This window comes from Rhyacophila brunnea, unplaced genomic scaffold, assembly GCF_057557595.1.
Source record: "Rhyacophila brunnea isolate RB1 unplaced genomic scaffold, BYU_Rbru_1.0 scaffold_9, whole genome shotgun sequence".
Lineage (NCBI taxonomy): Eukaryota > Metazoa > Arthropoda > Insecta > Trichoptera > Rhyacophilidae > Rhyacophila > Rhyacophila brunnea.
In genome coordinates this window covers 26,856,622-26,870,092 of record NW_028233361.1, presented here as the reverse complement: position 1 = coordinate 26,870,092, position 13,471 = coordinate 26,856,622, and the positions used below count along the sequence as shown (strand labels likewise).

The window sequence follows — 13,471 nt, the reverse complement described above, 5'->3', positions numbered from 1 at the left end:
ACTGTGAAACAGAAGATACACAACATCCGCCATAGGATCCAAACACGAAAATCTATTCCAAACATATCTCCGCCACCATTTTTGCCACTACAGCTCGCTGAGCACTGAAAGCCTATTAAATTAAAATCAAATAAGGGAGGGTGGCTGCTCTCCATGTGACGGCAACACGTCACAAATAGTGTGGCATGTCATTAACGACTGCCCAATATTAGAAAAAGAGCAATGAGCTCTGTGCAGAAGTTTAATGAAATAACACAAGAACAACACGAAATATCTAATTCTAAAAATAATAAAAAATGCGAGAACATAACTCAATGCAGACTTCATCTAAAACTCTAATCAGTCTAATCCAACAACTTCTTAATAACATCTTACAAATTCAAATACGTGACCAACTCTATGTATTAACAGAACATGTGTGCAGAAAACTAAGGGCATGGTGCGTACTAAATTATTTTTAAAAAAATCTAATCTAATCTAATCTAAAATAACGAGATACGGTTAAATTTATCTCTTTTAGAAATGAGTCGTCCAGATGCAAAACCTGCTAAGTGTGTTAGAACAGATTTTTGGCAAAATGATAAAAACTGTTTTTGACACTTCTAGACATCTTGCCTATGCAGATCTATGATCATTATACTTTTATTTATAAAATTTAAAAAAATATATATTTCGTTGGTACACAAAAGTATTTTGTAATCAGCCTTTAAAATAAATAGATATCATGGTTTAAAATCTGAAGATGACAGGTTTTGCACTCAAACTGCAACCGAGATCATCAAAAATATAGCAGGTTGCAGCTCGTTTTATATTTGTGTAGCCTGTAGCCCATATACGTGTAAACTGAGACGAGTAGAGTCCTAGGTGTACCAAAACCTCAAAATCGAAAAATAAGGAGATAACAGGTTTTGCACCTGGACAACCCAAATATCTTTAAAAAAGTTTCTTTTTTCTAAACTTCCAAATAATGAAATATTTTAAAACTACGTTTGATGGAAATAATTCTAATTATTAATTACAGATAAGTAGGTACCCATATCCACACCTAAGAGCGAATACGGAGGAAAAGAAATACTGAAATATCCATTTTGTTGGACAGCGAATTGACCGGGTCGCTATTTGCATACCTCACCTGTCAGAGGCACAGCTAAGAGACATGATTACGAGTACATACTCCAAGAAGCGACAGGTTTTTTCGGCTAAGCGCGTGGTTCAGGTAAAAAATCGACGACGCCGTGTGGTGTGGTTGTTGGATCGCGCACGAGCTGCGATTTGACACCGCTTCGCGATATTCTGCACGGAAGAATAATATATAAAAATATCACAATGGCGCCACACGGAGATCGTGAAATAGCTCCAATCGATCCTATAAACTTTTACCGCGTTTATTATAATGGTAAATGGTGCCCGCGTTATATTTTTCATGTGGCAACGCCGAGATGCACCGCAATTAAAACTGCACAGAACGACATTATTAAAAAGTGCACTCTCCACCGTTGAGCTAAATAAATGCTAATATCCTTGACCGATCATGGTTGTTTTTGGCTACAAATTGAATTATTTTATCTCAATTTCTTTACACAGTTAAAATCTAATTCTAAAGTATTAATTTAAACATGTCAATTTTGAGCTTTGAGAATCGATGTCTCCGCCGAATCTTAGGGGTACATTGGTACGACCGCGATACAAACACTTGTTTGTCTGTAAGTGGACACAACAGCCGTAGGTGATTGCCGTAATCACGAAGAGACGCTTTTTCTGGGACGTGTGTTCCGGAAGCCGCCAGAGAGTGCGACACTTGGCACAGCGATGCTACAGAATTGATCTACGCGCTGCATGTCTTGCAAGGCGGAAGTTGCGAGAGTTGATGATGGACCGAGGGAAGTGGCGCGAGCTTGTGCTTGCCCTATGCCCCAACGCTGGGGCGTGACAGGGTGAAATAAGAAAAGAAGATGGTTCGAAAGTTTAGACAAGAAATAAAGAATGGGAAAAGTGTCGAGCGAGACAAGGCGATATGATAGAAACTGTATCTAAAATATACCTTTATATCCCATCAACAATAATTGTGAATTAGCCATGATCACGTCAGAAGACCCAGGGGGCTTAAAAAGTAACAATTTAACAGAATTCGCAAACCACCTAATCAAAAATAAATGTATCTTGCTTCATCAATGATTGTAATTTTACACTCCTTCATCGCGCGATAAAAGTATGTTTAAAAACGGATAGTTTAGAGTAGTTTAGACTGTTCAGAGTTCCTAAAAATAAATAAATATAAAAACGGCAATAACACATAAATTTATAAAATTTAAAACCAGTATTGCTCCCCCATTGAGCATTCTCAGGCCCTCTACTCAATATTAGGTATACCAACCTACTGAAATGTTATCAATCATCCCTTTCATATTATCCGTATCTATTCCCGACCACCTACACAATATTGACAATAATTATAACATTACACGTACTCAACCGTAAATTTAGGTACTCATACATGATAATGCTCACCACATGAGCGAAACGCGTGTCGTAAAATAATTTCTATAATATGCAGTGAATACCAAGTGATAAACAAGTATTCTGGAATTGTTTAAAAAATGTTTCCATGATCTTTAAAATAGTTGCTTCTATAAAATTTTGCAAAAAACACATTGCAGTACACAGTGGATTTTATATTGTGAGCTGAACACTTGGTTCAAATAAAATACAATCACTGGACATATTTAATCTAGTCACCCAGTGGTACCAGAGATATTATGAAACAACTGAAAGATAGTCCTAAAGGTCGCCAGATTGATGAAACAGTTCAGTTACGTGAAAATCCGTGGCAACGCAACACACAAGACCAAAAAGAATTAGTTAATTGATTCAGACTGCTGATGTGACAATATTTCAGTGACACCTGCAGCTGCGTTAGCGGAATAGGACAACGATGTTATAAATACATGAATGCTGATATCCGTTATGAGCCTTATTATAATAAATTTCGAGTTCATTTTTCAATTACCTACATTAATCTGTATTTATTATTAACGAAAGAAATAATTTTGTATAACCAAGCCAAGATGTGTGGAAGCAATCTTTTTAAGGTGGGCCCTTTTATATTGTCTAAGAAAATGTTCTCTTTTACATTCGCATGTAAACGAAGTATATACTTTTCTATTTACCAGTTTATATAAAATAAACACGACGTTCGCCTTGAATTTGATAAGGCAACGCCACTCGTATGTATGTATCATAGTATTATTATATACCTACTTAATTAAATAAATACCTAATTACTCAAGTTTGATAATAATAATAAAACCTAATTTACATTAATGGGTAATTAATTAGTAGCTCGAGTCATAAACAGACATCTAGGGCAAATTAGGCAGAAACGACATAAATAAATTTTGTTTAACATGAATTACTTCACAAAATGCTAACATAAATTTGGCGAAATAAGTAAGGCAAAATGAAACTAATGCACGCACTTATTAAAACTGGTCCTGCAATTCAGATGTTGGCCCCTTAGGTGTGAAAAGAAGACAATATAATTATACTGTAATAACTTATCAAATTCAAAACACATAAGCAATTTAATAATATGTGATACCCAGGTATATTTGGTTACATGTAAGTTGTACGTATGCAGTTCATCGAGGTACACTTATTCGTGCGCCGCAGTGCGTGAAACATGAGTGCGTATAACATTTGATCAAATGACGAGTTCTTCGTTGAACATTTCACCGTGGAATACATTTGTACGTATCTTACAATACAAATATTACAAATAGTACTGTTCCAATTAGATTAACCCTAACCTAACCTAGTAAAAACATCTCATAAAATTCGCCACATATTGTAGCATACGTACAAACATACTCCACGGTGAAATGTTCAACGAAGAACTCGTCATTTGATTAAATGTTACAGGAACTCATGTTTCACGTACTGCGGCGCACGAATAAGTGTCATGCGGTGAACTGTTTACGTACATATTTCCGGATACGGGTATATTTATGGTAACATCTATCGGTTGGAAAAGCTAACTGACACACATCATCACTCATCACGCAGTTGGTACAAGCAAATGCTGTCCATCCGGAATGATGTAAACTGATTATCCCACTACATTATAAAAAATACAGTTCGAAATATAATATATCGTAATGTAGTCTACAAGAAAAAGCGAGGAAATAACTAATAACAATAACACATTATAAACAACTGCATTATTCAAGAAATGAAAATATAAATAATATTAAATTCTACAGTAGAATTTAATATTATTTATATTTTCATTTCTTGTAAAATGGAATTCTACCAAGTAAATGCTAACTCAATTAATAAACTGCATTATTATATAAAAACAAGCAAAAAAACAAACCTTTCCAGGAACTATTTTTTAAAAATTCTAATAGAAAACTTTGCTCATTAAATCAGTATGTATGATACTTATTGATCTCGAAAAAAGCTTAATATGCACATTTAAAATGTAACTATGCATGATCCGTTATAAATGCGTCATCGTCATAATAATTTATAATAAAATAATAAATAATTTGATTTTATGAAAACTTAAAAAATCTAGTAAGACACATTTTTTTAAATGTGCCTATATAGGGAACTATTGAACAAAATTTCATCGTACCTATAGTGAAATAGAAGGTCCGTATTTCCCAAGCTAGTGGCGGACACTTTTATTCCAATATAATATGTAAGTATTGATCTATAGTCTAAGGATCGTGCTCTTTTTAAGGCTAGGATTTCACAGTGTTATGACATGTAAAAATAATAATATCGTATAAGAAACATAATAATATTATTTATTACATCAAACATTAGAAATACATAGTTCATTAAAGTTATCCTCAGTGCATGTTTTAAAGAGATGTAAGATGTAATGATAAAATGCTCGGTCTAGTGAATACACAAACATCGTTCATTCATAAAAAAGCAAGCAGCATATATATTGTATATTGTGCGGTTGCTTTTGAAAATATCTACAATATTATATATTATAAAGTTTACATCCATGCCGTTGAAAGATGTCAGCACAGGTTTCTACGTTGTATTAACTTTAAACTTGGTATTCCAGCTGAATCATTGTCTACGTTAAATTTTTAGAGATAACCTAATCTATCCACGCCGAAAGCACGACGACAAACAGCTGACAATTTGGTTATGTTTAAAACAACTGTAAATTCAATTTTCGACTTCGCCGAACTATTGAACGTACAGGCGGCCCTCGACTTTCCATCGTTCTACTTTCGTACAATTCGCTATTTAAAATTTATATTTTTGTTGATAATGGAAAAACTTTGCGCTTCCATGCAGTCACTCCTCTCTCCTCTGCTCCTCGTCACCTTCACAAATGCGTAAAAGGGTGGTAGGTAGGTATTCAACTATCTCTTTACAAGTTTATAAAGAAAACACCTGATTGCTAATATGCCTCGTTAACTTTATTATATCCATTGATAAATAAATATTTTAACGTACACTTTTCCATGTTTTTTTTACGTCCCTTTACTTTCGAACATTCGAACATATTTTCAGGAACAAATTACGTACGAAAGTCGAGGGCCGTCTGTGAAACGAAAAACTGAGAACCTTTTCACTTTGATTTTTTTAAGCTAACTTCCCTACAAGGATTCATTGTATTTCAAATAGTTATTACTTATTGTTATTATATTGACTATTGACATGCCCAATACCTCCGTTCAGGCACTCAATCACTGCAGTAAATGAACTTTGTTTTCCATCATACTAAATTCTGATTTGGATTTTGTAATATATACTAATATATATATGAAGACCACAAGCAAATATCATTCCAAGTCCATTTTTTTGTATACAATGAACTGTTAATGCCATCTTGTGGAGAATTTCTTAACGTATTTTTCTGTGTAAAAATATTTTCGGAAAAATTAATCTGTATCCTATAAAAACGTGTTTCTAATAAAGGTGGTCAGGGAAAGATCATTTAATGTGCATGAATACTGGGTAATATGTATTGTATTTTTGTCAATTGAGTAAAATTTTCAAATAAATGGTAGTGTTTTTGAATCATATTTTTATGTTAAATAATTATAAAAATCGTTTAAAAATAATAGTGAAAGATTAATTGTAACAACTATTCAGAGTTTGCAAAATCGATTTACTGAAAATGATACAGATGTGACATAGTATAATATTTGCTTGTGGTCTTCATTTATATTCTACCTTACTGTACCATTTTATTATTACTGTTTTTAGAATTGATCTGTTTTATTTCTATAATTGTATATATGTCATACTCGTTTAAGTACTATATATACTTTGTAAATATTTTCTTTCTAATGTGCATACGCTTTTATAAATAAAAAATAATAATATCGTACTGTAAATTTATGTTATTATTTTTTTTAAAGAACCCCTATGGGCATCGCTATGCATCAGAGTCGCTGAATATTATGGATTGTCATTTATATTTAATGCTTATAAAATTAAATACGCAACAACCTTTTATTAATGTATTTAGTCAGCACTTAACCGACAGGAAAATCGTAATAATACCCATATTAAAGATGACTGGCGTTTTATACATAGCTCTCTGATAATGTTGACATATCTACTTAATTTTAATAATTTAATTCACAATAATACTTCTGGGAATGATGAGTAGAACGATTGTATACGGTTCCTGTAATTTGCAGTAGTTGTTTTAAACATAGAGTGAGTGACGTGGGTATCTATGATCTTCAGCCACGATCCTAAAGTTGCGTCATGCTGCATCGTCGTGGCTACATACACCATCATAACAAGACTGCAAAGGATCCCGAAAAGTTCAATATTTATTTTTAGTGAATTAAATTCTTATTAAGTATGTACATACTATCTAAATTCTAAACGTGCTCTAAGATTATTCGTCCTCTTTTCTCTTCCCTCAAGTCTTTTCCCTTCTTGCTTAATTTTTGAGCACGGCACTTTTTTACATTATGAAGCGCCTAGTTTCATAAGCCCCTAAAACGATTTTAAGTAGTTCTGAGAAAAATGATTTTAGGTAGCTTTGAGAAAAATGAGAAAAAATCATATCTATTAAATCTGTGAACTTTATGTATTTATTTTTTAATTTGTTACATTCTAAAGAGTATTTTGGCTTTCCATTTTAGGGGTATTTGAAAAGCACACCCAACCATTTTAGCGGGTTTTGAAATTTACCTTAATTTTTGATCATACATATTGACGGTTTTTGGCGTTTTTTAAAGTTCAATCTTTGGCCATCATATAGGTAACAAAAATATCCATCTAAATACATATCTAACTCAAAATTTTTCAAAAACCGTTTTAGGGGCTTTTGAAACTAGGCGCTTCATATTTTTCTTTCAATAATGAAAATGTCAAATACGTAAGTGCAACCGGTGAGCGGTGTTCAAGAAAACATTGGGTGACTATAATTATACCTTGGGTGACTTATTATGACACACTTTCATAATCAGTAAGTGCATTTTTGTGAAGCAATCGAAATACTAACTTGCATTATTTGCATGACCGTATCGCAACGACCTAGAACTTTTACAGGATAGTCAGTCTAAAATGCATACATATAAAGTATTCAGTGTTGTCATAATTAAACTGACATGACACAAAAATTGCCACAATTATTTAAATATTTAAGTCACTTTCAAAAAAGTGATAAGATTTCTAACTGATATAATAATTTATTATGCCAATCATCCAACACGAAAATAATACTTGACGTCTACTTTATTTAGATTTAGATCTATACTTACTACATTGTATTTATAAGTAATGGCCTGACTCGTATTGACAACTTTATAAAATCAGCAACACAGCTCGACTTGATCAGTTAATCTCCAAAATAGTAATAAAAATGAATCTCTTATAATTCATGTTCGCTGTGTGGACAGTGTTAGCAACAGCGACAGATAAAAATGCCAACCTAACTCAACAACTTATTAAAATAATGCACAGTAGAAGAAATCTGTAAAGCGTCAATTACATTGAGCTTCTTTATGAGCTGTTTGTTGACGAATTTAAAAGCGGACGATTCAGCTACTGCGATTTGATGATTACACACAAAACTTTGCATTCGCTGAGAAGCCACAAGCCAACGACTATTTTGACAGAACGTAATTCGTTTTTTTTTACCGGGAGGTTGCTACTGCGCTCTACTGCGCAGACGGAGTAGGCCCACACGCCGGCGTGTAGCGTATAAAGTTGACCGGCTTTCAACTTTTCTCGGTAGAGTGTTTACAACCTGCTTGTTAGCTTGTTCGATGATTACACTGGATGACTTTACAGGCAGATTATAAATTCGCCAACAAACAGCTCGTAAAGAAGCTCAATGTAATTGACGCTTAACGCAGATCAAATGCTTCGTGTGTAGGATTTCACAGAATAAGATTGTGTACCTTGATTAAATATACATTTTGAGTATAAGTAGCTATTGAAACAAAAATCAGAAATTGCTTATACCAAATATCCGAAAAATCGATAGACATTAAAGTGTTGAATAATCTTAAAATGCATTTTTCAGAAGTATTATTTATGGACATACTTACGACACACTCGCTCTTAGCTACAGAAAATATTAAGTACTTATAAGTTTAGTATTCTATTTTATAAGGCTGGTAGCTTTTTCTATGTGCGCACACAACTGGTAAAATGGTAGAATCATGGATGTTTGTCTTACCTGTTAGTCCTCTGGTATCGGCAAAGGCGATGGCCAGGACTCCGAGCAGAGTGACCAGGGCAGCTGGCAAGAGAGCCCTCGAGCTCGCCATGACTCCCATCACTCCTCGCCGGTCAACCTCCTTGAGTGGCGCCCTCACGCGGACATAGGGCGGTCACCGCGACCCCTCTTCACGACACTTGCTTTGCGATTCGATATGACAAGCTTGCGCGAACTTATTACCAAACTTTGTTTATAACTCAGTTTATGTATAATAATTTAACGTCAGTGTTTTTTTTTATTCCAGATGTCACCGCACAGTTTGGGGAACTTTTTGACGTTGTTTGTTTAATTATTTAACTGTAGGAAAACGAATTAATTAATTAATTACTAATAATTATGTTAATTTCACTTAGGTAGATATATGACAATAATACTTATCGGAAAATAATATATACTTATATACATGACAAAAAACGTGATGTTAATGTATATACTATATTAGTATAGTATAGCTATAATACTAATTAACTTATTAATAATAATGGAATCACAAAGATTTGAAAAATTAATCGTTACTACTGTTTCCTATCTAGTACTTATTCAGTGACGCGTTTCGTGACGTAGATGTCCGACGTACAACACAATAAAAAATGACAATGTTTTTATTAAATTTTACAAATATATATTACCAAGGAATTTTGTTATGTTTTAGAAAATATTTTTAATTTTACACCCAGTTTGTGAGAAATGCGCATCTTTTTTAAAATTTAAATATAATGACTTTATGACTGGTTGTAAGTCTTCGAAGGCCCCCTTTTAAATTATCTAACGAATCGGTTGCGTTATTCGCGTCAAAGAAACGATAGTAGTTATGCGGAGACCGCGGCGCTGACACCTAGTCCGTGTTTATAATGCATAAGTATAAGCCACTACTTATAAAGTATAAATTGTCAAATATTTAAAATACCAAGAAAATAAGATGAAAAACTAGTAAGTAGTAGTTAATTAAATTACAGGTTTCGTGGAATATACAGTCAAACACAGGTGCTAATTTCGAGGTTTGTACGGTTTTATTTTTTCAACAAAGAATGACAAAATCGTGCAGTGTTTTTTAAACAGGCAGAGCAAGTCATAATGATTGCTATTCAAATCGCAAATGTCGGATGTCGGTCTCTGCCCGATCGCTGGTGCGTACAAAAAATATTCAAAAGTACCAACGTACATCTACCAAATATATTTTTTCTTAGTTTTGTAAGAATGCAACGTATTTTTTTTTTTAAATAAGTATACCCACTTATAACCGGATATTGCAATCATTATAACAATACGATTTATCAAGAAATCTACCTGTCTATTGTCATCGCGCAGGCTAATGGATGGACATCGTAAGTTTGATGTCTTCATTTAATTGATTTCAAAGAGCGACAATCATTTGTATAATATCTACAAGAATTACTTCGAAAACAAACACAATTAGGGATTGATATTAAGCATAGACATATTATTTATAATTTTATGAAATTGGGTAAAGGTAAAGAACTTCCTCTTTATGTTACTGATAATAGGAAAGAGAGCATAATATTAAAAGTACGATTCCGATTGTTAATCACACTGCATTACAGAAACTCATTATCAGTTTCAAATATGCTACAAAGCGGCTGGTTTATGGACTTGGAGACCCGAGGCACTGACTGATATTGACGCTCCCCACAATAAAATTTAAAAAATCCAACAATAACTACATGGTAAAAAATATCTAAAAATAGACATAATATTAGTAGTAGACCCCTTTGTGGGTCTATTCTATGCTTATCGACCGCTAAAGTGATAAAGTGAAAAATATTATCAAACTTAGGGTAGGTTTGTATCAAAATATTAGCACTTATTGTAACAATTACACGAAGCCGGTTTTTATTGTTGCAATAAGTGCTATATTTTAACAGCACCTATCTTGCTGCTGTTAAAATATCGCACTTATTGCAACAATAAAAACCGGCTTCGTGTAATTGTTACAATAAGTGCTAATATTTTGATACAAACCTACCCTAATTTTGATACTATTTATCAATTTAGTGTTCGATAAGTATAGAATAGACCCATTGGTGTACATAGTACTATGCTTTGGGCAATATTGTACTTATACTCGATATGTGAGAAATCCGCATCGTTTTATGATTGTGACGTATGTTATATTTTTAACTGTTTCGAGGCCCCCTTTCAAATCTAATGACGTAGGTATCGATTACGTTATCAGAGTCAAAGAAAATCACGGCTGATCCTACAATAGTAAGGCATTTCTTGAAAATATGCGTTTTAAATATTTTTAAGCTATTGGCAGCTAGACAGATGACGTGTATTTAATAACGGATATTCAGTATATATATTACAAACATATTGTAATTATTATTATAAAAAGTTAGGTTAAGTACACTTCAAAATAAATTAATTTAAACTAGCGGAATCACCACCCGGTGCCGTCTTTTCTACAACGTATAGGTACTTGGCTGAGCGTTATTAAGGGGTATACTACAGAAAAGGGTAAATTAAAATAATTTATACATCGTAAGTATGTAATATGTCACTACTTGACATTAATATTATGACAATGTTGGTTATTTTGACAATTTAATCATTTTAATTTCCTTCTATAGTACGAACTTGTGGAAAAGTTTCTTTTGAAAGCTCATTTTTAAATATGGAATGTACCTAGTCTGTTGTTCGTTATTTAAAAACGTGTGTTATTCTAAAGGGTGGGATTGATTTATTCACGAGGCTAGTGTTTTTACTTGGACAGGTTATAGAGAAGTTATAATAATAATGCTTTTTGTAGAATAAAAAAAATAAAAAGTGTCGTGTCAATTTGATTCGTAGACCAGCGCTGCGGATGGCCCACGGCTAGGTATGTCACCAGCGATTTACAGTTATCTGTGACGTCGTCCGTTCTGAATGATCTAGGTGTGCATTAACACTTTATTTTATTTGCATTTCATCCAGCCCGATTCAACGGTAAATTAACAGCACGCCACTACTCATCCGACCTGGAATAAGTAATTTAGTATGACGTAGGTACACGATTTTTTGTTAAAACCAAAAAAAAAAGCTTTTTTTCTATCGGAAATATGTTAAATAAATTATTTAATAATAATCATTATAATGTAAGTAGGTAACTGACTGACGATTAAATGTCACTATTATTGCAAGCAGAAATACGATATCAAAACCTACGGTTTTTTAATGTTTTTGAATGTACAGTAAAATAGTGAAATTACCTAAAGAATTCATAAAAAAACGACATTGGTCTTGTACACAATGTTATAATAATGTGTGTGGTAGCTTTTAAATAAGCTCTGATTTGACGTATTGAAAAAAATTAAATCAAGTACTTATAGAGATTATAAACATTTTTTTTATTTTTAATATATTTATTTTTACTTATAACGACCATTAGACTGTTATCAAAATTACTAAGTAATAAAATAGGTAGTAATAAATTAATAGGGTGTGTGAAAGTACTGGTAAATGACAGATTGTGACAGATGTATAAGATAAATAAAAAATATATTAATAATTCAATGGATTTAGTGAAGAAAACGAACCTAATTTTATCAATAATCACTCGATATTGGTTAATTTTATACGAAATAACACTTCCGTCACAGAAGCCGGGTTCAAAAACACTTGAGCAAACTCAAAGCCGACTGCAAAACTACAAAAAAAAAACACTGAACTTTTTAAATCCGCACAAAAGAAACAAAAATAAAACTTCGCGAAAGGTAAAATTTTCCAAGCGATCCGTGTCGCTATTACTGAAGTGCATTAATTTTTAGTTTGATTAAAATAATGTCTCGTATATTTTGCCGACGTGTCATACACGCAGGTGGCAACGATGGACAAACAATTTTACAAACTCGTATTCTCCGTCCACGGTGTAAATAAACGAGGAACTTTAAGACACAACCCTCCACAGCCGTGGCCTCTCGCATACTAAAGTTTCGAACAGCGCGGGCGGGGGTGGGGACTCTCCGGCTCGGAGGGAGGGGATAATAACTCGAATTGAGTACATCACAAGTTTTGTTTGTACGATCCGCTCACAGGTGGTTGGATGGCCGCTGGTTCATTTTGATCAGATTCTTCTCGAAACTCGGTGCTCTTTTCGGACAGGTTGGCATAGTTGGGTTATCGTTATTTTATCCGTAGCCGGTTGCGAAAACATTTGCCGGCAACTTGCCCGGCCGGTTTCTGGACCATGCGTATCACCCTATCTAGCATCACTCGAAAAACACGGAACCCTGACCAGTGACGTCCCTAGACAACGTGTAGCCCTTTTACAGTTTACACTCTTACAGCGAATCAGGCAATACAAAAAAAAATAAGTGAAGTGGGTTACCGTTACCTGCTAGGTGTGGTGTTTAGAAGCTAAACTTTAAAACGCGTTTAAAAATAGCTATGTCGGTATTATAATATGCATTAAAATGTGTTACCTAAACGCAATGACATTATTAATGGACAACGCACTCAGTACAGTAGCTAGCAAGTAAATTCACTCATAGCAACATTCGCACGTGCATAGGTAGACATCACGCAATATCCATTATGCGATATCACGCATCGGGAATTTATAGCAATATCACCTTTATTGTAATGGCGTTAGAACAGTGTTTCTAGTATCAATGTTAGTTTGAGCGAACTCGTTCAAACCGAACCATTCGGCAGACCCAACAAAAAGCATCGGGATTTTATAGCAATATCACCTTTATTGTAATGGCGTTAGAACAGATTATGCCATTCGGCAGACCCGACAAAAAAGTG

The 13,471-nt window shown here is 33.6% G+C and overlaps 1 protein-coding gene across 1 annotated transcript in view; it reads right to left on the bottom strand.

Moving 5' to 3' along the window:
* mgl (low-density lipoprotein receptor-related protein megalin) overlaps positions 1-12,648 on the bottom strand; it is a 625,899-nt gene extending 613,251 nt beyond the window's left edge. The window contains exons 1-2 of the mRNA XM_085959678.1: positions 12,259-12,648; positions 8,681-9,019 (exon numbers count right to left, since the gene is read on the bottom strand). Coding sequence (XP_085815804.1) covers positions 8,681-8,780 — 100 coding nt within the window. The 5' untranslated portion in view covers positions 8,781-9,019; positions 12,259-12,648. The remainder of the gene's footprint in view (positions 1-8,680; positions 9,020-12,258) is intronic.
* Positions 12,649-13,471: the final 823 nt, after the last annotated feature.